Below are 26,775 nucleotides of genomic sequence, written 5' to 3'. Positions count from 1 at the left end.
TGTGTGTGTGTGTGTGTGTGTGTGTGTGTGTGTGTGTGTGTGTTTGCCTCTGCCTTGTACTTATGGATTACAGTGTGAGCTCCCAGCCATTCTTGCCACCACCACGCCTTTGCTCTGCCATCATGGATTCATCCTCCGAAACCATAAGCCCTGAATAAATTCTTTCTTTTGTAAGTTGCCTTGGTCAAAATGTCTTATCACAACAAGAGATATGTAAATAAAACAGGTAGCAATAGGAAACATAAAATCCTATTTACGAAATGCCATAGCAGCATGTTACTAATGAATAAGCAAGTTTTACTTAAGTAAATCTATCTATGCAAAATCCACATCATTTTCATGTCTTGTCTGAAAACCTAGCTCCACGCCCATAGCTATTATCAGTCTTCATTCCCCTAACCTTAATTCCAAAAACCAGAGTCAAATAACTAAAAACACATGTGTTTTTATATCACAGGACAGGTTCTAAATAGAATACTTTGCTTGTGCCATTTTATGAGGTATCAGTTTGACACAAATCTTTAAAAAGAAAACCCACTCAGAGTTATTTTTGTAACTGAAGGTGGGCAAGAACGGGGATAGTAAAATAAGATTATTACTTAGAAAATGAGCAATGGAAGGTAAGCCTCTCTTATCATTTAACGCAACACTTTGCAACTAAAGATGATGACACCAATTTCCTTTTGAGACCCACTGAAGCTCACAGTGTCTGAGTCCCAGTCTCAGAGATGTTCTTCAGGAGCCTCAAAGGGTTGGGTTTTTAAATGCAAACTGTTCTTATGGCTATTGGTTTAGCTGGTGCCATGAGCTCATAAAGAGTCAGAATTAACTCTTTTGAACATCATTTTCTTGTAGCGAGTACCCTAAATCCACAGGGGGACAGAACTGTCCTTAAATGGCAGATTCGGCTGAAAGGGAGCAAACATGGAAATCAGCACTGTTCTTTCATTAGATTTAGGTCTCCTAAACTCCTTCCAACTAGCTGAGAGTTTAAAGTCAGACATGGCCCTTCTGACAAAGGTCTTGCTCATTGATTCCAATTGCCTGTACTTGAAAGTGGTTAGGGCTAACAGAGGATAACCTAAAAAAAAAAGTAATGATTTCCAATGTCAGGACAGTTGGGCCACTTAAGCTCTACTTTCAGCAAGTCTCAGTTGCCTAGGAAGCAGCCATATGGCTCCTCCCATTCTCCAAAGTGTAATAACATCCAAAGGTAGAGCTGTCTATGACACATGAGATGGTCCCTAAAGGAGTGGACACACATAACATCCAAAGCAGATTCATTCAACATTCATTGTCAACATTCAAGACAATCCAAAGAGACTCAGCATCCTACTGCCATCTTCACCATTACAAACTGTTTGCATGTGAGGCCAGCTGATGGGAGTTTCCACTGCTAGTTTAGAATATAAAAGACTGTGTTTTTAACAGGGGGGACATTTTTTTAAAGCAATTACTCCCTAATGGAAAGAAATGAACTCTGCTGTAAATGGCAGTGTCTGGTTCAGGATAAAAAGTTTGAGTCCAGTCAGTGAAGGAAAGAAGAAAAACATCCCTCATTTGGGGCCAGCCAGCAACACTTCCCTAAAATGCAGGATGAGAGCCCTGTAGAAATCAGCCCATGGGCTCTCATATCTGAGATCGACTCTGCACAGCCCAAGGCACACCAATTCGCTTCATTACAGACCCAAGAGGAAGTGTGGAAAGCCTGAAGGCTGACCACAACTTAAACTGATAAAGTAGAACCTTCTATGGCAAACTTCGGAGGAGACAGCAACAAGGTCCGAGCTTTACAGGAGGCTGATCACCAATAGGGTCATCTCTTGGTAATTTCAATACAAAAGGAACTTCTGTGAATAACGAGTCAAGGGCCAAGAGAAGATTCCCATGCATGTGAGGCAAGTGATCTGGGGGGGTCACAAATTCTATCACAATGTCAAAATTCTCCCATGCCTACTTTTTTAGGTCATTTACAGGAAAATTACTTCCAAATACATGGAACATGTATTTGCATACATGGCCAACAGTAAGGAAGACTATAGGCAGTAATAACTTTCTCAGTTGCACCTGACCACCAATCTCAGGCCAATGGAAGCCAATAAGGCATGTAATTAAATGATTATTTCTACCCTGGTTTGGGAAAATGATACTCTGCCTTTAGACTCATGTTGTTTCTTCTCATTCAACAGATTTTTTTCCTTTTGCCACCCATTATAGGTAACATACCATGTGAATTTGAAGGCTGTTATCATGGCTTGACAACCAGGGGTCAGGGACAATGTACACAGAGCATGCAGGTTGGGGGTCCTTAAAGTCCCTGGTTTTTCTCAACCAACATGTGTCTTCTCCTCAACATGTGTCTAACCCTTCTTCTATGCTTCTGGAAGCATCTGAGTTAGGGTGGGGAGAGAAGGAGGAAGCAGAATTAGGGAAGGCTACAAACGAAGCTCAGATTCTTCCATTTCCCAGCAATCCAAGGAAACCAACAGTGAATAAGAGGTCTCATGAGCCTGCCTCAAAACTAAATAGCTCTTCGCCAATTGATTTCTTCATTTTTATAACTACTGGAATGCACATGCATGACTTACTGTAGTTAAGCTTACTTTTCTCTTCCACCTCCTAAGCAAAAACTGTCAGCTATAGGCTGAAAGCCAAGATTTCCCAAGACTGAGCCCAGGACAATAAGGAGGGACTTGAACATGCAAAGACAGCAGAGCCCAGGGAAGCTGTGGGTAGGTTCCGCTAGCACCAACAAAGGACAAATGAGTCTTGTTGGCAACTAGAGACTCCTTAAGTCACCACCACAGAGAGTTTGTTCTAACATGTACAAAAATGGGTGCATGAGAATATGACTAATTACTCACTTGGCTCTTGGTGGCCAGAAGGAAGCAATTAATGGCAAAAGAAAAAATAATAATAATAAAGATTTTTTTTTAAAAAAATCGGGATGTGTCAAGGAGTATGACCGAACCTGTAATTAATCTCCCCCAAAGGTATCATCTCCAAATAGGACCATATCAGGTACTAGGACATTAACATATAAGTGAATCTGGGGCTGCACAAACATTCCAATCTTAATAGCACAAGCTAAAAAGTATCAGTGTACCTCCCCACCCTCCCTACCCAGAACGGATGAACACTCAAACTGAAAGCCAAAGGGCATTAGAAAAGAGGAGTTTGTTTAATCTACCTTCTATGTGCACTAAATGCCTGATAAAGGATCATGGCACACAAGAGGGCCCTGGCCTCGGTGTGTTATTATGAGGTGTGTGCGTGTACACCTAAAGCAAGTACAAGTCCCTTCTATTTTCCTTGAGACAGGTGCATGCACCAGGCTAGCTGACACAGGAGCTTCTGTGGATTCTCCTGTCCCCACATTCCATTTCACCACAGAAGCACTGGGATTACAGTGGTGCACTACTGCATTTGGTTTTATGTGGATTCTTAGATTCCAACCTCAGGTCTTCATGCTTGTGCCCTTTAAGGATTGAGCCATTCACATTCTCTTTATTTTTAACACATTGGAGCGTTAAGTATGTCTGAAGATCTTGATACACTCATGAAGCATTTAAATCATTGTGATGGTGGTAGCTGCTTAGCACTCAAGAAAACACAGATAGAAGAGTAATTGGAAATGCCCTTCATAAACGGAATGTGGCAAAAGAAAACTGACAGACATCTTGGTCACTAGTGACAAAGGATGTAGTCCTCAAAAATATGGTTTGTTTTGGGGAATATGAGAGCACTTCAACTCTATGAATCATGAACTCTTGAAAAACAAAACCCTGTCCTTGACAAGTTTACCAGCTCTGACAATTTTACTGCTCTAAAAAATATATACAGCCATGAGCCTCACAAAATTGTGGTCATATGATACAGCAGAAACTGATAGTCATCTCCAGTCCCCATTTGTACTCTTCCTCTTTTTAGAAAAAGAACACTTTGTTCCCCCACTGGTGAACAGAACAATGACCACGGCTCTCATCTGTGTGCACATCAGAAATCCCAGTATCTGTGAATATGTTCCTCAACACTGCAAAAGAGACTTCGCAGATGTGTTACATTTCAGATCTTGAGATGGTGAGAATATCGTTGATGAGCTAGCTCAATGGGCCCTATGCTATCCCAGAAGATTTTAAACGATGCAAGGGGAAGGCAGAAGAGCCAGCAGACGAGAGGTGATGAAGGAAACAGAGGGCATGGTGATGTGAGGGGGTGGTCACTTGAAGCTGGGAAAACTAAGAATGAGGATCATCTCTATCATGAATTTCTGAACTCCATAACTATGAGATAGGTCTGTGTTGTTTAAGCCACTGAGTTTTTTGTAATTCGTTATGGCAACAGAAACAAGAACTCCCCTACCATCAGGTTTTGTTGGCACATGGTTGTCCAGCTGGAGATTATGGTTCTCTTTTAATTTTATTTTTATTCATGTGTATGCATGTGTGCTCACATAGAGGTACCTGCAGTGGCCAGAAGAGGATACAGGATTCCTGGGAACTGGAGTTACATGTGATTGGGAGCCATCTGATGTTGGTATCAGAACCAAATCTCAACTCTCTGGAAGAGCAACAAGCAGTCTCAACCACTGAGCCCTTTCCCCCGACCCCTGGAGATGACCTTTCCATAGACATGTGCAACTGCATTTAAGACCGTCACTATATTCATGCCGCGGGGTGTTCTTGCCATGGGAATAGCTGATAGTGATGAAAGCAGCTTCCTTAACAAAGCAACACTGCCATGGGGTAGAAGGTGCACTGGTGCTGAGGAGTCAGAATCAACTATGCCAATAACAGAGGAGGCTGGTTCCAATGCCCTTGCAGAGAGAGCGTAACATTTTGACCCCCGAACTGTCTTGTGATCAGCAGTAGCGTGAGAAAGAAGACGACTATAACACCTTTCAGGGGGCAAGGGAGGTTCTCTGGGAAAGCAGCTTAGATGACATCTCAATATATCTGGGATAGCAAATATTGTTGAGAATGTGAGCAGCAGAAATGTTTACACTTTGGAAACACACAAATTTGAAGATCAATTAAAAATTGCCTTCTAAAACTGAATGTGCACATATTTTTCCTTTGTTTTCTTCTTCATTCATTGGTTAGCTCATTCATTCATTAGTCAAGAACAAACGCTTGTTGCACACACTCTGGAACTCCACCAACTTGAAACCCATCAAAATCACTCCTTGCTCTCATTTTTAAGTACACACATTTTACATGTGTGCCAGAGACATCTGGAAGAATGGTGATAAGAAAACGCTGGAAGTGATGTGTCTAGCAGCTGGAGATGGGACACACACACACACTGTGACATACTCAGACAATGGAAAGAAGAAAACAAATGAACTCAAAAGCTAGACACAACAAGCAAGTCTCAAGTCTCTGCAGTTTCAACTGCAGTTATCAAACTAAAACCAAGCAAAACCATGCCATTGTTGTGAAGAGATAAATATGAAAATGATAAAACTATTTTTTCTGAAATGGGAAAGATGACCTTTAAGAAGACTCCTAGGAGAAGTTCTCTCCAGGTCAGAGAGAAAGAAGGACAAAGATCAAACACAGGCATGTACCATGTGAGTTCTCACAATGAAGAACAGGCTCACAATCACACATTGACAATGATGTCTGCTACAGCCCACAAATATCCCATCTGCATCCAGAACTGCTCTTGATACCTTGCAGCATGAGAAAAGGACTCAATGAGAACTGTATGAAGGACAGATTCTCCCTGTGCTTTGGACACAGAAGAAAAAACTGGGAGCCATGAGTATATATGAAAGATTCCACCAAGCGCCTGTCACAAAGCCAAGCAACTTCATCTCTGAAACACCATCATGCCTCTATGAGTGTTGATTTGAACTTCGGCAGCTTAATTTATGCTTAATTTGTGAATTCATTTCAGGTTTATACTTGTAAATGAGCTAAAAGCAAAATCAGTTTATATGTAGTTAAGTGCCTGCATTTTCAAGTAACATTATTATTATATAGTTTAAAGCAATTAAAAGGAAATTCTGACACATGCTAGCAGATGGATAAACCTTAGAGGTAATATGCTGAATGAAATAAGCCAGTCACAAAAGAATCCGCGAACTCACAATATGATTGCATCTATCCAAGGTATAAAGAAGAAAATTCACAAAGATCTGAAATAGAATTATACCTACCAGAAAGACAGTAAGCGTTTCACTTAGGAAAGATGATGGTGTTGGGGTGAATGTACTTAACAACAGTGAGCTTCATACTTGGAAGTGGAGTGTGTGTGTGTGTGTGTGTGTGTGTGTGTGTGTGTGTGTTACATATGTGCCACAGTTGGTTCTTGCTTTCCTCCTTCTTAAGGCAGGGCCTCTCTTGTTGTTTCTGCTGAGTACTCCAAGCTAGCCACCTGGAGAGGTTCTAGGCAATTCTCCTGCTTCCCCACCCCCACCCCCAGAAGTGCTGGGACTTCAGATACGTACCACCATACCTGGATATTTTTACATGAGTTCTGGGAACTGATCTTGAGTCATCAGGGTCATGCAGCTATGCACTTTCCCCTGCTTAAGCCAGCTCCCCAGCACCCAAAGCAGTACGTTTATGCTATGCATACCTTACCACAATAAAATAAATAAATGCTAATAAATGCTCAAAATTTTAAGGCAAAACAGGGGCTCATGGGAAATATTTTCCTTGTAAGGGGAACTTCAGCATTAGTTATTTGAGCAAAGCTAGTTTTATTTTCTCTAAATCTCCAACTAGGAGGGAGTTTTCGCAGCCACTGGAGTTGGTTAAAGCTCAGAAAAGTGTTTTCGACTCCGCTGGGATTTCCTGAAAGGGACACTTTTCCTTCTTTCTGGATAAGCAGAATTTGCTCAGAGGTCTTCTGTTTCAACTACTGTGTTTGTGGTTCCTGAAATGACCACACCCACAATTTCCTCCCAATTAGTAAAAGGAAAGTTAAGCAAAATGTGGCCATGGGTGAAACTTCAGATTATCTTCCAGTCCCTATGTCTAAAGCTTACAGTTAACAAACACCCAATAAACACTTGCCTATGTTAATTGAATCCCAATATATAACAGTACCAAGTCAACTATTATGCTTACCCAATAAATTCACAAGTTAGAGTTAGAATTTGATAAGGGTAACGGAAGAGAGGATATAGCACACATTACTACTAAGGCTTTTTAACATCTATAAGTTTTACAAGTTTCACAGAAATTTGCCCTTGGAAGGCCATCATAAATATTCAACTAGCATTTTAATCAAGTATGTGAGCTGACATTTAGTGGATACTTGGGTAAGCAAACAAATCATTTACATAAGATTGTCCATTAATAAAACTAATTCAATGAGCAAGGCTTTGAGATGGTTCTCCAGACTGGGTCCTCGATGCTGGTTTCAGTCACTCATCTTGATCATCTTTGGAGCTTAAAGCTGTTTGTTTTTTAGTTTTGTGAGTGGATCTCATTCTGTAGTCCATGCTAGCCTAGAATTCACTTTATCGCTGAAGCTGGACTCATATTCATAGCAGTCCTCCTATAGCTACTCCCCACAGCCACTGCTTAACTCTTTTTTTTTTAGACAGGGTAGGTCTTACTATGTATGTCAGGTTGTCATGGAACTTGCAATCGATCCTCCTGCCTCTGCCTCCTAAGTGCTGAGATTACAGGCATGCATACCACCATGCCCTGCTTTTAGCATAAATTGTTTTTAGGCATGGATGGTGATCTGTAGTTGCTAAAAGCAAAGTTCCTGCAAATACCAGTCAAGTAGTGAAAAGGGAAAGAAGGAAGGGAAGGAGAAAGAAAGAGAAGGGAAAAAGCAAGCCCCCAGGGGTTTCACTTTTTCCTGTGTAAGAGCAATGGTAAATAACTATGGATGGTACCATGGGATGGGATAGGAAAGCATCCTATACTGCTTCCTTAGAGGTATGGAACAATTCATCTTCTCTCCACAGTAAGTCATATAGCTTCTTGAAGGAAAAAAAAATATATATACATATATAACATGAGGAGGACAAGTCTCCTACCAGGCCACAGGTAATAAACTAAAAAACCAAACTAAAGTCATTCTTGTTCTCATCCACACAGACCCTTCCAATTGCCGAGAAATCCTTAAATTCAAGAAATGGATATAAACGGCTATGCTGCCCACCACTTCATTTCCTTGTGGGTAAAATGGGGAAATACAGGAGCTGGAATGACTCCTCATCAGTTAAGTGTTTGCTGTTTTTGTAGAGGACTTGAGTTTGGTTCCCAGCACCCATGTCAGGTGGCCTACAACTTCCTATAACTCCAGCCCCGGGTGTTCCAAAGCCCCCTACTGGCCTCCACAGGTACCTGTCCTCATGGGCATATAACCACACATAGATAGACATATGCATAACTACAAAATAAATGTAAATCTTAAAAGGGGAAACAATTTTGCATCCTTGCTTATAATGAAAACATTACAGAAACAAAGTAAATGCTAGATGATGGATAAACTGTCACATAAATTAAGATACATGAGTTCAAATATTTACCTAAAAGTACCAGCTTAGAAGAGCACTATGACATTAAGTAAAAATACAAAGATATATATGTATGTGCACATATCATGTACATATAGTCATAATTATATACTAAAAATTCCCCAAAGAAATATCCTTGCTGGGCTTGAGATATGGCTCAGCAGGTAAGAGTCCTCCCTGAGCAAGCAAGACAACTTGAGTTTGGCTCTCCAGAATCCATGTGACATGAGTCTGTAATCCTGTGGCAAGCTGGGAGGTAGAAACAGGAAAATATTCAAAGCCCAGCGAATGTGGAGTATACGGCATAGCAGCAAAGAGCTACCCTGCCTCTAATGCAAGGTGAGAGCTAACACCCAAGCTTGTCGTCTGACCTCCAAATAATCATCCCACACTGACAAAAGTAAATATATATTTTTAAAGAAAAATACCAAAATAAAACTATAGGGATTGTATTAAGAACTGTATGGGTGGTTGATTGATGTTCTCCTGTTTGATAAGTTACTAATTTCTGCAATATAGCTATTACGTGTTTATAAATAAAAATTCTTTAAAGTTAGCTAACACTGGAGTCAGGAAACAACCAGTGCACTAGACTTCCCCAGGCCCTCAGTAGGAGATTAAGTCCTCCACAGTCCTCCTGAGAGAGGACACTCACTGCTTCCCTCGACTCCAGGCTGGCTGTCCACTGGGAAGAGCTTCCTCACACTAACCGCCCCACACTAGCTTGTCCTGCCTTTGAGGAGCCCTGCCTGCAGGGGCAAAGGGTGGATACTCTCCAAGCTTCCTCTCCCATAGAAAGAGCACACTTTAGACCAGAGATAAACAATATTTTCACTGGCTCCAAGACTGAGCCAAAAAGATAATGGTATCAGTTGAAAATCTGAGGCACATGTGAGTCCTCTGTGGGAGAGGGTTTAAAGGAAAAAAAAACAGGATGTGAGAGAGATGGGGGTTGTTGGAGACCAATGGGGTGGGAGAATGAAAAAAGAGAGGGGTTTCAAGGGCAAGAGCTGAGTTAGAGGAAGAACCAAGATTAGAAAGCTGTGGTGATGGCACACATTTCTAATGAATGCTAGCACCTGGAAGACTTGGGCAGAAATGCTATAAGTTAGAGGCTAGACTGGGATAAAAAGTGAGAATCTGTCTCAAAAATGGGGAAAGGGGTGACATGGAGAAAAAGAGATGTGATTTGGAAGGGGGGATGTGGGCTATGTACCGGATGGGAGGGGGAGAATAAGGAGGGTGGGGAAGCTGGGCATAATAGAAGGGCGGAGAGGAAGAAGAAGGAATGAACAGGAGTGAGGAAGGGGCTCAGGCTGTATGGGATGAGAGGTTGGGTGGACAGTGTGGGTGGGGCTTGGAGACAGGGTGACAGAGAGGAGATAAGGAGAAGAGGAACTATTTTTTTTTTAAAGTGGAGGAAGACAGAATGTGGGGGTGCTGGAAGAGCACAGGAAGGGAGGAAGGGAGAGAGAGATGAGGGACAAGAGGTGGTGAGGGAACAGAGTGTATGAGGGGTGAGAAGGCAAGAGGGAGGGAGAAACAGCCAGACAGAGGGAAGCTGGATAGGGGAGTCCCTTGGTCCCTTTTCCTGAGCTCACAGCAGCTTGAGGGGTTAATCCAGCAGCCTATAGCTGGTTTTCACAATAGCTTCATCTCTTCCTCCATGTAAAAACCCACAGGTTCCCTAAAATGAACCAGACAATGTCACAACAGGACTCTGTCCCCATGGAGTGCTGTCACCAAGCCAGCCAAGTGACTCCAAATATCTTTTAAGTGCCACCAACTCAAAACCAGAAACTGAACTCAGTTAAACAATACAGGCTCTCAAAGGAGAAACATGAAAACACACACACACACACACACACACACAATCAAGAGAATGATCATCTTAATGGTCACATCTCCACACAGGAGATGCCACACTGCCTTTCATAAGTCACCCCTTTGTTAAGAGAAAGATAGGACAAATGGACACTTGGCACTCCAGATATTCTGGCTGTGCCTGTCCCGAGGGATGTCCCACAAGCATCCCATCACATCAGGTGATGCTCTTCAAGGCAGGACTTCAGGGCTATCAATGTGTCACGGAACCTCTAGTACTTTGTCATATGTCTGCCACCAAGTAGGCCTCTTTAAATGTTTCCATGAGGATTACAACTAGGTACAGTCCTCCCTGGGTTGAAGAGCGTCCACCCATGTGCAGGGATGGATGGATTCAGTTTCCACTGGGCTCAGAGTTCACAAGTAGAAATTTGGAACTGAGAAGAAACCAAATGCATACATGGAAGCTCACAGGTAAGCTCTGTGAATAGGTTGCACAGAAAGAATGGGGACGAGAAGGAGAGACAGCCATTAGACTCTCCTTCAGCAGGCATCCTTGGGCTGCATGAGAGAATCTGAGAATAAATATCCTGTTTTCTGTATCAGTGGGCTCTGGGTATATACACACACACTCACACATGCATGCACACACATATTCATACATCAAGACCAATGAAAAGACAGTTCTTTTTTGAAAAGACAGTTCTTTTTTTTTAAGATTTATTTATTTATTATATGTAAGTACACTGTAGCTGTCTTCAGACACTCCAGAAGAGGGAGTCAGATCTTGTTACGGATGGTTGTGAGACACCATGTGATTGCTGGGATTTGAACTCTGCACCTTTGGAAGAGAAGTTGGGTGCTCTTACCCGCTGAGCCATCTCACCAGTCCAAAAGACAGTTCTTATCTCAGCTAAAAACTTAGAACTAGACCAGCTAAGAATTAGGATGAAGTCTCTTATCAGTTAAGAGCAAGGACAAGTCAAAGCTTCAGATTATAATAGTCCCTCAGAGAAGTCTTCCAAACATCATAATGTCCTGTCAAATAGGGTGAGGGAGCTAGGGATGCAGCTGACTAAAAGTACCTGTGAAGCATATGCAGTGTCCTGGGTTCTATCCCTACTACAGCAAAGATAAATGGATGGATGGATGGATGGATGGATGGATTCAGACATAGAATTGTAAAACACATCCTCAGAGAGCAAAAACCACAAATGAAGTAGAAATGTACTCATCCATCAATTGTGACATTAAGAAATTAGGGGGGAAATGGAGGTAACTATCTACCTCTATGAATGAAACCTCCCATGAAAGAAAACTCCAGAAACAAACTATCAATAATCTATGAGAAGGGTCATAGGATATCTGGAGGCCATGAATGGGAAATAGGGTCTTTTTGTTGTTTTGTTTTCTTGAGTCTCACATACCGAGGCCTTCCTCAAACAAAGTCCTCCACCATATCTAAATAAGGCCTTCCAATATTAGCATCATTTGTCTTTAGAATTTGGAATATTGTGGATACATAATTTAGTCCAAAATCTACCTTTAAAAATAGTGGTAAGTTGAGCTGGAGAGATGGCTCAGCAGCTATGAACACTAGCTGCTCTTCCAGAGGACCCAGGTTCAATTCCCAGCTCCCACATAGCAGCTCACAAATATCTGGAATTTCAGTTCCAAGGGTTCAGATGCCCTTGTGTGGCTTCTGCAGGCAATAGACATGCAAGTGGTACACAAATATACTATAAGTATTTTAATGATCATTAATCAATCATTTTGCATAGCAAATTTAGATCTTTAAGTACATGTAGTAACATATACACATAAAATTTAAAAAAATTTGTTAAGTTTGAAGACAAGCATAGTGGTGTATGCCTGCAATCTGAGCACTTGCAACATAGAGACAGAAGGATCAGGAGTTTAAGGAATCTGAAGCCAGCCTGGGATACATGAGAAATTGTCTCAAGACAAAATTACAGCAACAACAATAACAATAATAAGGTCTCAAGCCAACATTTGCAGCCCTTTTGCTAAGCAAGCAGGTTAGCAGAGTGTGAACTGTCCCTCCCTCTCAGTTTCTTGACTGACGACAATTTTCACCCTCCCAACTCCATTCCCAAGGACCCTCAAAAAATGACTTTCCTCCAGTTGTTGTCTAAGGGTCAAAAGTAGCTCAAACTCACCATCAATAATGAAAAACCCAACCCAACCTGCCTTGGGTATCCAAATTAATTCATTGATGGGCTGTTTCTGGGTTGCCATCTGTTTTCCATGGGATAATGTTTGGAAGTCAACATAGTAGCGGTGGTCCAAGTCACTCAGAAGGCTTGGGCAGGGTTATCTGTTGAGTCCTGGAGCTCCAAGACCAGCCTGGGTATCACAGTGAAACCTCTCAAACAACAGTAGATCACTGAAAACCAAGTTAAGTGGTTTAACGATCTCATTTCAATCAAGTTTTAAAAGGTGATTTTGTTTTGTTTTAATGACCAAGGTAGGAAAAAGGCAAACTTCATTCATGAATCCTCTCAAGCCAAATGAATTTCACTCAGAAGCAATGTGTAGACAAAGGCAGCTCCCAAAACTATCTGGTGAAGACAATGAAGATTCATAAGGAAGCTGGCCAAGGAGAGAGGGCAGCAAAGCAAGAAAGGCCTCTCCAGATCTTGTCCAAAACATCTTAGCAACTCCTAGTGATTCCCAAGTAACTCATGCCAACTGTTTCAGGATATAAAAACACAGAATGAGAGAACTAGCTGGAATAATTAGACAGGACACCAAGCTAATTACAAGTGCACAGGGAGGTGGCAGGTAATGGATAAAACTGGTATAGCCTCAGAGGACCAGACCTAGAATAGGGTTTCAAGTCTTCAAAGTCTAGAACTTTCCTAAGGAAAAAAATTCAGTATAAACACAAGAGTTGGTGTATACAGGCTGCAATCAGTAAGGAGCTAAAGTTTAAGGAGATGATAATTTAAATTGTCTATACATACTGTTCCACAGATCTAAATTTGCTATTCAAAATGAGTGATTAATGAGCATCAAAATATTTATAGTATATAATCTAAGATGGTGGGGGGGAGTAACAAGAGGAGCTGTACTTCATCTTCCCTCTCTGTCCCTTCACTTGGGGACAGGCTAGCCTCCTGGGTTGTCCCCACCACTTTCTTGGCTAATGGAAGGAAAAATATAAGCAAAGGGCCTGGCTTGCCAACTAAGCCCTCAACAAACAGTACATGAGTTTTATTATTACTGATTTTTTTCTTCCTAAAGCTAAATGTAAGCACAGTTTATCACTGAAGTAAAGAGCACCAACTATAATCTGCTTGGTTTAAGCATCCCCTAATGAAAAAGACAGACTTGCCCAAAAGACATGTATCCATATAACATGAGGACCAAGTTGGAAAACAAGTGCTCATCATGGACCAGTGACCCTTTGCTATGGGAGAGAATTGAAGGGAAGAAACTGTTGAGCACCATCAACCCTAGATGTGTGAAATCAAGGGATCAGTTTGGCATTGCAGGGTTTTCTCCCGGGATTCAGGCATTCTCAGTAAATCCCAGCGATTTCCAAATAAGCTACTACCTTAGCAATTCACACCAACTGTTTCAGGATATAACCATATAGCCACATTCTATCCTGGGGTGACAGGAATGTACATAGGGAAGGTACCTAGAGGGAAATCAAAAAAGTTTCTCCCAGAGGAAACAAGGGCCAAAGCATTTTCAAAACAACCAAACCATGTTTTCTTTTTCTTATATTCTTTTAGAAACCTCAAGTGGGTGCCTTTGGCCTTCAAACTTTCTCTAAGGTATCAAGCAGACCCAGGAGCCCCTAGAAGACAGGGACCCTGAGTTTCACTTTAGAACAGTACTGTGGAGGAGTGACCTTAAAACAGTGTTAAAGCTAGGCAGTGGTGCTGGTAAACGTTGTATTAATATACAATAAAAAGCACTAAAAAAAAGTGGGAACTTGACATTGACAGAGAACCTAGAAGTTGGGCCTGGCTGCTTCCTCGATAATTGAGTCAGGGGTTGCTGCTGGTGGCAGGGAGGCTCACACTATGCCTATGTGAGTCTCAGCCTCATCGGCAACTGGAACAAGCCATGACAGAAATAGTCCAGAGACTGAGAAATGCGAACCAGAGCCGGGGAGAATTTTCTATCTTGAAACTTGTAGTTCTTCATTGAGGTGTTACTCTTTAGGCCTCCAGGAGCTCTGGCAAACAGACCTTGCCAACCTACTTTGCCCAGGGGGTTTTAAAGAATCTCTGAAAATCTCTCTCTCTCTCTCTCTCTCTCTCTCTCTCTCTCTCTCTCTCTCTCTCTCTCTCCTCTCTCTCTCTAAATTCACAATCTCAGGAATTGCAAGTAGTAACCACACTGGGTGAAAGGGTTACTCAGTAATTCATTAGCATATGGCACTTGCTGTATGCCAGGCAAGGAGCCAGGGCAGTGAAGCCTGGGGGGTGGGGGGAGGTACCCAGTTGGAAATGACATACTTCAGACAAGATGAAGTATTGTACAGTAATCTTTGGAGCAGTCTTCACAATATGAATGAGGGGTATGGCAGCAACATAATGGCCCCCTCAAAAATCTTCATGTCCTAACCCTCAGAGTCTGTGACTCATTAAGTTAAGGCTCTTGAGAAGAGGATGGTACCCCCATTCTCAAGTGGGTGTAGTGAATAACAGTCTTTATACTGGGAAGGGGGACAGGATAAGATAGATGTGACCATAGGAAAGCAGAGGCAGGAAAGATACAGTTATGAGCCAAGGCAATCCAAGGAGCAATTGAAAACGAACAAGATGAGAAGGAAAATCCTACAGAAAGAATGCAGCCCTCCCTACACCTTGATATTGACCCTATAAAACGCATGTTAAACTCTGGACCTGTTGTTTGAAGCCACTATCTTTGTAATCATCTGTTACAGCAGCAACAGGAAACTCATAAGAGGCCTACTCCAGAGATATACTTAGGGTTCAACTAGAGATTGCAAGAGTAGTAGAGAAAAGTGGGAGTAAGAAGCCAAGAAAAGGGGTTCACAGACTCAGAAGGCAATTCAAGTTGATTCAAAGATTCTGAAGACTGTGAGTTTTGTGACTAGGAGACACACTGTTTATGAGTTACCATGGTATGGACATAGAGCACCATCAGTGCAGTGCCAGAGAAGTGAAGAGCAGTGAAGACCAAAAATGAAAATAACATATGCAAAGTGGAACTTGAAGATGGTATTTGAGTCTGTTTCCCATTGCTGTAACCAAATACCCTGGAATGGGTAATTTGTAAAGAATAAAGGTTTACTTGGCTTACTCTTCTAAAGGTTGGTAAGTCCAAGAACATGGCACTGGTGGTTGCCTGGCTCCTAGTAAGGGCTGTTCTGTTGCTTTATACCATGGTGGAGGACCTCAAAACAGGCTTCTTTCTGTTCTTACAAAAACACTAATTCCATCATGGAAGCTCACTCTCAATACTTCATCCATCCCTCTTTGTCTTACAAAGGCTCCAACTCTAAACACCATTAACATTTTTGGTAGATTAAGTTTTGAATACATAAATATGGAGGAGATATATTTGAAAACGTACAGCAAATGTCATTATTAATAATAAGCTTTTAAAACTCTAAAGTTTAAAACCAAAAGTAGAATCTTCAAGGAGGAAGAAAATGATACTTATGAATGGTCACTTACCCAGGAGAAACCAGGAAAATCCCAATCTGCTTAATACAAGTATGGTAGGAAGAATATTGTTGCTTCCCAACTGCTCAGATACCCACAGCCTAATGCCCAGAACAGCTTGTTATGAACAGAGTACTTCAAATACTCCAGTGGGCAGGGAGCAAGCATCTGAAAGGCAAGGAGCTTGGGTACTTGGCCATGTTATCAGAACCAGAGCTGGCAAGATGGTTCAACAGAGACTTGCTGTCAATCATGACCCCCTGAGCTCCATCCCTGGTACTTAGAAGACAGAAGGAGAGAACTAATTCCTACAAGTTGCCCTCTGACCGCCACATGTACATCATGGTGCATGTGTATGTATATGTGAAAATTAAAATTTTTTGAAAAAAACAAAACAAAACAAAACAAACCTTCTTGGAGGACTTATTCCAATGCTGATCGGAGGACCCCCATGTCCAGAATCTCTGCTTTTGTGGGTCTGCTGGAATTACTACTGAAGGATTTTGTCACTCAAGTAATCCCAAGGCACTGCCCTCTGAAAACCTTTGTCAGTAGCTCTCCTCTAACACTGTAAGGATTCTGTCATTTTCTGGTACTGTTTTTTTCTCACGTTCCCAGTAGCCTGCTCTGTATTATTCCATATATTTCCTGGTATAGCTTTCCAGTTGCTCATTTTCTCAATATTAAACAAAAATTCCAAGACTACAGCTAACTGATATTAAAGTGACAGTCATGGAGCATACCCTAAAAAGTCTTGCTTCTCATCCACAGCCTCTGGTCAACTTTGAGAACTAGCAAAAGGGATCCTACTGTTGGGAAACTGGCTGGGTTCTCATAGCCTGGGTATACTGTTGAAGAGCCAGAGTCCTAGCCTCAGGCAAGGCCACCTTGTGATCAGAACAGGACCAGACACAAACAAAGCTACCCTGTAATCAGGTTTGAACATAGACAGAACATAAGCTTTGTCCAGACCACAAATGTGAGCAGACATCCTTCGGTCTTGCTAACATGGATGCCTCCTGCTCTCTACCAACCCCTATTTGCCTGGCTCCGATTTCTCCCTGTTCTAGAGAGAAATTGCTAAAATATTCTATCACAGAAGAAGTCCTGGCAGCTTCCACTCCCCCCCCAAACCACCTAACCCAGGTAAAAACCTCAAAGTCAGCCTCTCTCATACCCTCTTGCTCATAAGCACCATGGTCCGCATGGTGTACAAGGAGGCGAAAACTCAGCTTGTCGAATTCCAGGTGTCTTCCCAGGAAGGGTGGGTGGCGGGAGGATGGTGATGACTCACACTCTCCTCAAAGACATTATCTTCACCAGTTCCCCAGCCTCCACCAGATTCTTCTTCTCTTCTTTCAGGAAACCTACTATAGCTTTTACTTACACGCTGCCACAAACCTTGCACTCAAAATCCTCCACTAGACTGCAAAGTTTAAGTGGGTAAGTCTAAACGCACCATGTACCTGTTTCATGGCACAAAGCTGAAAATCGATACCTGAGATGGATGGATAGATGAACAAATATTCATCACTGCATGGAGTATACTTCAAAAAACTAAGAACCGAAGCATTATGAATGAATATGAGTAAAGCAAAGGTAACTAGAGAGGTAAATGACCAAAGTCTCTGCAACCGGCAAGGGTTCACTCAAGCCATGGGTTATGAAAAGTAAAGGAGAGAGCCCTTTCTTCCATGTATAATTCAAGACTTGTTTGTGAAAGGCATAGCATTGCATTCACTTTAGCTTTCTTTTAGCATAGTTAACCACTGACATGGCATTGCCCCAAGCTGTACAAACTTCGCTGTTCCTCTGGAAAGCCTTCAACAGAAGTCATTTGCTTGGCTTGCAAACCCTTCACTCCTCCAGATTTGGGTCACAGGACTTGCACTGCTCTAATCATAAGAGGCTTTCCCTGTGTCTGGCAATGTAGGCCCCTCCCAGTTGGGTAAGAGACCACTGCACAACCAGCCAGCTTCACTTCAGGGTTAGGGATTGTGTGACTTTCAGTTAGTGTTTAGATCAAGGACTGTATGATATGATTGGATTTTGTTAGCCATCAGCAGGAAAATCATCGTCAGGCCAAGCAAGCATATCAATTGACAAATAAGAGAAATCTTCTGAAAACCAGAGAGCTTTGGAGAAAGGGACTGTGTGCATGTGTGTGTGTATCTGTCTCTGTGTGATGTGTGTGTCTGTATATATGTGTCTGTGTGTGTGTGTGGTGTGTGTGTGTGTGTGGTGTGTGTATATGTGTGTGGTGTGTGTGTGGTGTGTGTGTGTGTGTGTGGTGTGTGTATGTGGTGTGGTGTGTGTGTGGTGTTTGTGTGGTGTGTGTGTATGTAGTGTGGTATGTGCGTGTGTGTGTGTGTGTGTGTGTGTGTGTGGTGTGTGCATAGAATCCCAGCACTACTAGGTTTTGCTCTTAGAAAACAAATAGAACCAACTATTAAATATCTGTACTTCATTGCAAATATACCACTAAGGACACTTTAGAAAACAGCAGGTGATTTTTGTCCACAAACTACAAGCACCCTTAAATCCCACTTAGGCACATTATAATGAATTAAATGGCATTCATTTTACTCTTGGTGCCTTTACGTATGAACTCCTGAAATAAATAATAATTGGTTGCTACACCCCTACTTGCATAATGGCTACAATTTTAAAATGATCCTGGATAAGGCTGTAAATTGCAGAAGCACTCCCTCATTTTCTTAAGAGAGCCTAAAGAATGCAAACAGTTTAGATCTCAATGATAAACAGGTCTGCTGCTGCTTAAAGGAGCCTCCATCCTCTTTCCATTGAGATCTACAAAGCAGAGCCTGCCTATGCAGACCAGCAACTTCTTTTTGTGTACAACTCTTTCAGTGATCCACCCCAAAGGAAAAGTGATCCCAAACCGGTCCTTATCACCTCAGGAGAAAGCAGTGCATTTCCATAATGACCTATAAGGGTTTTAAAGTATTTTCTTTTGTCAATGGGCTAAGTCATCCTCATCAAGGCAAAGCAAGAGTATGAATTAAGTGTTGTGTTTTCCACACAGTTTCATGCCATCCACCCATCCATTCGATATTGATTCTGAGCCGGATCTACACCAGGCATGGAAGAAAACCCATTCTGAGCAGTACCATACAACACAATGCTGTCCCAACGGTCACTGAGCCTCAGGTAGAGGAGATAAATGTTAAACACACTAGAATATGTCGTTCTGATGTGGAAGAAAATGTCATATGATAAAGGAACTCATTTAGACTTAGAGTGCTGTGATCATCAGAAAAGGGCACTTAAGCTGAGAGGCCACCCAGTCATTACCTCTTTGACAAAGGGAAAGACATTTTGGTAAACAATCACAAAAGGGAAATGAACTTCACTGATGAACAACTTACTGGGTTAGACCTCTCCTCCAGCCTGCTGTGTATGTATGAGCACCCTTTGACTCCTGCCTATTTCTTGCTGACTGGTGTAAGATCCTATTATCTGCATACAAAAAAAAATTTCACTTTATAACCATTTATTATAATGTGCAAACTGCTATGCTTGGCCTAGAAACACCCCAAAAATCATCTGCTAGAGGCATAACAAGCAAAGTCTGGCCACGAGCAAGGCTATTACCTAGATAAAGCAAACGTTTGCTAGAGACCAGACAATCACAAGTCCTTTGCTCAGTAAAGTGCCAGTTCCTCTGGGCAGTAAGGTGGTTTCCACACTGTAAGGTCTATAATAAAAAGGACCCAGAAGACCTAAGGTTAGCTGCCTACATGGAAATTATGCTTGCTAGGTACATCAAAAACTGGATCACCATTTCCAGTTCCTGGCCCTGCAGACTGAGAGGAGGATATAGGAAGTAGCCTTTGAGTGTAACAAAGTGGAGAGGGGTTCGGCGTGGGGGAAGACAGAGTGAGAGGTGGAGGCACAAGTGGAGCACATGAAGAGCTCAGGACCCTGGGACAGCCCGCCATGCCCGGTACTGGGGCGTTTCCTTACCTCCCACCACTGGCATCATCTGGCAGTAAGGACAATCTAACCCTCTCCCAAAGACCCCGACCTTCAAGGTTCTTCTCAGGCTGGCCCAGAGAGGCACCAAGAGCCCTGTACCGGGCCGGAGCCCACCAAATCCTGGTACCCAGATCCGCAGCGCCGGGGAGGGTGCACTTGGGTGGGAGAATGGCAAAGACAAAACTCTCCCCGCCCACCCGAAGAAGCCAACCACACCCCCTGAATCCCTCAACCCAAGCAGCCCCCGAGCCAGCCCCCCGCGATTCTCAGCTCAGGCCCCCTCGGGTTCCCATCCGTGCTGCGCGCGCGGGCTCCGCGGGGACACTAAAGCAAGTGAGAGTGAATTGGGGTGCGCAAGGCGAGGGAGGGCGCTCTGCGCGTTGTCACTCTCCCGGCCCTGCTCCAGGGCGCCCTCCCCGGGTCCGCGGTCCCGGGATGGGCGCGCCAGCCGACCCCTACACACAGATGAGCTGAAGGTTCACACGGCCCCTGCACTCACCCATTGGCGCCAAGAGGAGCCGAGCTGCCGAAGCAGCGTGAAAGTTGGCGGAACCGGGCGTTGGGTTCGGAGCGCCGAGGTCGCGGCGCAGGGATCGGGGGCGCGAGCGTCGGGACGCGGCTGCCGCTGGGCCGGCTTCTTCCTCAGCGGTGGTGGTGGCAGCTCAGCGCCGCCCGCTACTGCCTCTGCTGCTGCTGCCGCTGCTGCCCTGGGGCGACTCCTGCTGCTGCTGCTGCTGCATCGCGGCCCCGCTGTACCCGGCTGCTCCGGGTTTCCTGCTCTCTGCGAGTGGAAATTGCGAAAAAAAAAAAAAGAGAGAGAGAGAGAGAAAGAAAAGAAAAGAAAAAAAAAAGCACCGCCCAGCCTAGTGCCCTGCAGCCGCCTCGGAGCCTGCTCTCCCCTCCTCCCCGCCGTGGCGAAGCTCAGCGGCTCCGCCCGCTCGAGAGGCGCGGCCGCCAGGCGGGGGCGGGGCCGAGGGGCGGGGCCCGAGCAGTGTCCAGCCCGACTCCGGGGCTCGTCCTCTGTCGGCGGGGCTCGGCCGCCCCCCTCACCTCCGCCTCTGTCCCGGCCGGAGCTCCGCAGCGGGTCGCTCCCTATCCGCCTAGGCTCGGCTCACGCCCCGGGAAATGCCGCGAGACTCCTCGAGACTGGAGGAGATTTAGGGGGTCCGTGGGGGTGGGGGCGTCTGAGTTGTGGGGCACGTGGAAAAGGTGGATTGAAGGCGGAACCCCGGGGAAGGAGGGCTGGGGGAGGGGAAGCCGGTGGCAGGTGAAGAGCGGGACACCTGCTGGGTTATTAACAGGTGACACCCCTTCCCCGCGGGAGAGACATAGAGGAAGAGGGCTGCTAGCAGGGGGATGTAGGAGGAAGGGGCCTTTGGCTGTGGCTTTGGAGTACTGGCAGACCAGGCGCGAGTTTGGAGCGAAGGAAGTACTGGGCTAGAGGTGCCCAATGAGAAGAAGGACGCAGTCAGGCTGCTGAACCGGTCCGCTGCTGGCCACCGCCCCTCCCAGAATTAGACCCTCCTTACACCTGACCCAGTGGTACCCGGACCAGGTGTGGGGCTCTGCTGCTTAGGAATGTTTCTAGGTCCAGAGACAAAGATTGGCTGGTTCTCCATCAGGCATCACTGTGCTCTATTGATCCTCAAACCTGGATAGACAACAATTTTAAGTGGACACTAAAATGAAAATAGAAATTCATAGGAATTCCTGGGCAACTCACGAGCTCCTTTTTTGGAGTCCATTCTCCACCACACCTTTCAGCCAAAGAGACTTGCCTGAGACCGCATTCATTGAGCAGTCTGTTGTTTCCTTTCCACTTTCCACCATCTGGTGGTAGGAAGAGATAGTGAGCTAGACTGGAGACAAAATAGGCAACAGGGAAAGTGAGACAAGAGAGAAATTAGATCATTGGCCCCTGCAAATGGAGGCTGGGGACTTGTGAACCCAGAGGTGAGAAATAAAAGCTGACCCCATGCCCAATGGAGACCTGTCTTGCATACCCTGTGAATAAATAATAATAATAATAATAATAATAATAATAATGCAGCATCATTTGTATATTGGATCAAACCCTAAAATTTCTGTAGAAATATGTTGGAGGGTGGAGGGGGTATCTCAGTCATAAGGCTGAGGCAAAGAAGATGGTGCTATTAATGAGTTCTGGCTTAAAGGCTAGCCTGGGACACAGGATGATCCTGATGAGTAAGGAGGAGGGAAGAGGAGAAACTTTCAGTCAGGGCTTTAAAAAGAAGACTAGCAGCAGCATCCTTCTCTAGATACTGGCCGTGTGTCACAGCAACCTAGACGAATCAAGATACAGGAGGCTCATCTGTACAGTGGTCCTGCTTGTTACAGGCCCTGACGCATCCACGCTCTTATTAAGACAATGAAACCTTCTGATCCTGTAGTTGACAAACACTGAGACTCAGAGCTTAAGTTAACCTGCTGTTAGTAGAACATTCTCCCCTCAATGCAACAAGAACTGGTCTGAGATGTATCTAATTCTGAAAGTGGCTGTCTTGGCTAAGCTCCAGATTATTAGACCATTCCCATTCTCTCTCTCAGTCCCCCCCCCAAAAAAAATGGTTAGGCATGTGCTCAATATGGAAATAGCTGAGCTAGATTTATGGTGGCCTGGCACACAGGGTGCTGAAGATTTGTGATTGCTGACCCTTGTATTCTCAGAGTGGTGAGTCAAAAATGATGAAGAACCAAGTTCAATTCCCAACAACCTCATGGTGGCTCACAACCATTTGTAACTCCAGTTCCAGGGGATCTGATGCCCTCTTTTGATTTCTGTGGGCACTACACAAAGGTAGTGCATATCCAGGTAAAACACCCATACAAATAATGTTTTTTTTTTTTTTTAAAGAAATGAAGTCATTGAACACTGTTGAAGAAATCTACCAGACTTACCTGGACATCACAAAGTCCAGTGAAGCCAGTTCCACATCCAGCAAGGGACTCTAGAGAGAACAAGCTTGCTTTTTCTGCTTAACATTAGTCTCAATCTTAGCCTTCAAATTGAATTGCTTTGCCAACCTCACAAGGACAAAGATAGGTCCCTTGTAGTTTTGAGTCTTGGTCTGTGTTTTGTATGGTCCAGAAAAGGATCTATGATAGCTATACTTTCCATTTGTTGACTCTAGGAAGTATATAGCAAGCCAAAGTAAAAGAATGGATAGCAAGAGATAGATAACGGAACATCATCAAATCAGGTACATACAACACCTATTTCTAGCAGAAACTGACTCAGGATGTGGAGGGAGTCAGTTGGAGTCCCTGGCGTCTTTTTCCCATAGCTGGCACTTTTATATCATGGGATAAACAATAGTGATGACCTCTGTTGGAAATGGTTCCCAAGGACACAGTGGTTTAACTCTTGGGCTGTTTTCCTATAGTCTCACTCCTGACAGAGTTAGGGGAAGCAGCCCAACCCTAGAAAGTGTCCTCGGGTGATGCTTTGAAATAAACATGCTTGGGTATGAAGTGGGGGCCAGGGGGCGGCCCCAAATCCAGAGCCAACTTCTCAGTGACCAACCTCAAAGAGCACAGGTCCATTTTGCCAATATAATGCTCATTAAAGTCTACCTCAAGGATGCTTTGTTTTTGTGGTGCTGGGGCTTGGACCCCATGAGTGTGTGAGTGCCAAACAACTGAGCTGGAACCCAGCCTAACTTCTCTTTCTTGATCTGAAGACCTCTCACTCCTATTCCACAGTGTCCTGCAATGACAAACTCTGCATTTTCTCACAAAAGAAAGACTGATAATAAGACTTTTTTTTTCTTGAGGCATGCCCTGCCTTTAATGCCTTAAGTCAACCAATTGTCGATACTATTCAAAACTTGAGAATTTTTCATCTTTGGTTTCTCTAAATTATGAATGAGCATTCCTTTTCCCACTTATTGTTCCGTTCTTCTGAATCATTCCTATTGTCCTTTCATCTTTCTTTGAGAAGCTCTTGCTGACCAGCACAAGAAAAGTGAACGTCAAGATTCCAGTCCAGCCACTGACATGAATACAAGTGTAATTCTGCATCCTGCCTCCTTCATACAAGCGAATCTTTTAAACAGAATAGCTAATGCAGGATTTCAAACATAACCCAAATTATGTTAATTCATTTCATGAATATTTCTAGAGAAGTACAATTGTATTTAATACCACAGCTTTGTCCCACTGAACTCCCATTTCTACCAGAACAGATAATGGGTTTGGAAAATGAAAAGTATCTGACTTGTCCCATTAAAATGGCATCACATGATTAGAAAGACACCACTGTGTTGCTCAGTGGTAGCAACATTCGGGATAATAATTGAAGGCACTTGAGCCTTGGCTTCTCCAGCACTTACAACCTGTCATACTTGCTCTCTCCCTGGGCTCAGGCTTGACATCCGCAATTTACATGTAATGAATGATACTTTGCTTTGATAACCTTTAATACCATCTTTACATTAATATAAATTGCATACTGAGTGCTTTACAAAAGACAGTCATTATAGAGTACTTTTGGTGAGCTTTATGGAACACAAATCTCACGGTGCCAGAAAGTAAAGACATGCTTAAGAAAAATGATGAAAGGTGTCCTAAAGACCAAAGCTGAAACAGAAAATAAATTCAGTTGCTGGAGAGATGGCTGCACTTAAAGAGTGTCTGTCACCCTTCCAGATAACCCAGGTTCGGTTCCTAGTACCCATATCATGTGGCTCACAATCACCTCTAACTCTAGTTTCAGGGGATCTGGTGCCTTCTGGCCTCCATGGGCTTACATACAGTTTACATACATACACTAGGGTACACACATATACACATACATAAAAATAATGAAATCTTTATTTTAAAAAAGAAAAAAAGGTATTAACAAATCATCCTTGCAGAGAGATTCCAATAAATAAAAAAAAGCATGAAGATGGGGCTGGGGGGGGGGAAGCATCGCTAGAATTCTAAGATAGGCCAGTCATTACAGTTCATACCTGTAATCACAGCATGCTAGAGAGACTTAGGCAGAAGGATAGTCACAGAATTGAGGCTAGCATGGGCTACATAGTGAGTTCCAGGCCAGCCTGAGCTATGGAGTGATATCCTATCTCAAAAACAAAAGAGGGTACTTGGCTTAGATTTTACTATTGTGAACAGAAACCATAACCAAGGCAACTCTTATAAGGATGATATTTAACTGGGGCTGGTTTACAGGTTCAGACGTTCAGAGGTTCAGCCCATTATCATCAAGGCAGGAGCATAGCAATGTCCAGATGGACATGGGGCTGAAGGAGCTGAAAGGTCTACTTCTTGTTCTGAAGACAGCTAGGAGAAGAATGGCTTCCAGGCAGCTAGGAAGAGGGTCTTAAAGCCCATGCCCACGATGACACACTTCTTCCAAACAAGGCTACACTTCCTAATAGCGCCACTCCCTGAGCCAAGCATAATCAAACCATCAGTGCTGGAGAGATGGTTCAGCAGTTAATAGCTTTTACTGTTTCAAGGGACCCAGATTCAGTACCCAAATATCGGCTCACAATCATCCTTAATTATTTCCAGTTCCAGATAATCCACTGGCTTTTTCTGACCAATTATGACTCCCGCATGCAAGTGTGGCACACGACCACGTACATGCATGTGCATAAGTAAAATGTGAAACAAAACATGACTGCAGTAATAGTTGGTGCAAGCACAGTCTAACTAAAGTTCCCAAATTAGTGGGTGAAAGTTTAAGTATAACCAGGGCACTTGCACACCCTCAAAAGTATTTGTCCCCATAAATGTCTTCAGACTTGCAATGGGGGAAACTAGTAACTTCCCAGTGGGGAATGGCAGACAATCACCCTTTTATCACGTGAGCAAGGTCTGCTCTCCATGAATTTGAGACAGTCTTTTCCATTCTTCTTTTGCATCTTGTGTGCACTGGGTTAAAGGTAATTTATGTCAAGGTCAAAAGCAGTAGTGTATTGCATTGAGCAAGCTTGAGGCTGTCTTTGGAAGAAGCCACTTTCCCTTTCTCACTGACTGTGAATCCTTCCCAAGGAATACCAGAGAACAGAGTTTACCCAATCTGCAGAAGGCAGAAACTATCCAATCAGAGCTGGTCTTTCACGGCATGGCTAAATCATGATTTTCTTCAAAAGTTTCTCTAGCAAGGGAAGCACACACCTGTAAACTGTTACACATGTTCTTGTGTGATGACCTGTATTTGATCCCCAGGACCCACATGATGGAAGGAGGAACCCCAACTCCCAAAAGTTATCCTCTGTCCTATGTATGTGTTGTGACACATGTGCACATGCATTGCATGCATGCTCTCAATCTCTCTCTCTCTCTCTCTCTCTCTCTCTCTCTCTCTCTCTCTCTCTCTCTCTCTCAAACAGAAATGTAACAAAATTTCTAAAAAAAATAACCAAGTAATCCACTTCAAAAACAAATAGTTATAGCAAATTCTTATCTAGAATGGACAAAAGAAGGGACTGGGGAGTTAGCTCAATCAGTAGAGCACTCATTAAGCAAACATGAACACCTGTGTTCAATTCCCAGCACCCACATTAAAAAGAAAAACCTGAGCACAGTGGTGCATCCTTTTAATCCCAGCACTGGCCAAGGAGGGATAAACTCATCCATGGGGCTTGTTGGCCGGCCAGTCTAGCTTAATCAGCAAACACTAAGTCTGAGTAAGAAAGCCTGTCTCAAGAAACAATGTGGATGTTTCTTGAGGAACAACACCCAAGATTGTCCTTTGACCTCCACATGCATGCTCATATTTGTGTACAAATACCCTCCAATACACACACACACACACACACA

General features: G+C 43.6%; 1 protein-coding gene across 6 annotated transcripts in view; it reads right to left on the bottom strand.

Moving 5' to 3' along the window:
• Sh3kbp1 (SH3 domain containing kinase binding protein 1) overlaps positions 1-20,900 on the bottom strand; it is a 341,291-nt gene extending 320,391 nt beyond the window's left edge. For all 6 annotated transcript variants that reach the window (XM_021188708.2, XM_029534111.1, XM_029534114.1 and 3 more), the window contains exon 1: positions 20,483-20,900. In XM_021188708.2, coding sequence (XP_021044367.1) covers positions 20,483-20,486 — 4 coding nt within the window. In that variant the 5' untranslated portion in view covers positions 20,487-20,900. The remainder of the gene's footprint in view (positions 1-20,482) is intronic.
• Positions 20,901-26,775: the final 5,875 nt, after the last annotated feature.

Source organism: Mus pahari, chromosome X, assembly GCF_900095145.1.
Source record: "Mus pahari chromosome X, PAHARI_EIJ_v1.1, whole genome shotgun sequence".
In the NCBI taxonomy this organism is placed as follows: domain Eukaryota; kingdom Metazoa; phylum Chordata; class Mammalia; order Rodentia; family Muridae; genus Mus; species Mus pahari.
The sequence above is the reverse complement of the archived record's forward strand: the minus strand, read 5'-3'. Positions and strand labels throughout refer to the sequence as shown.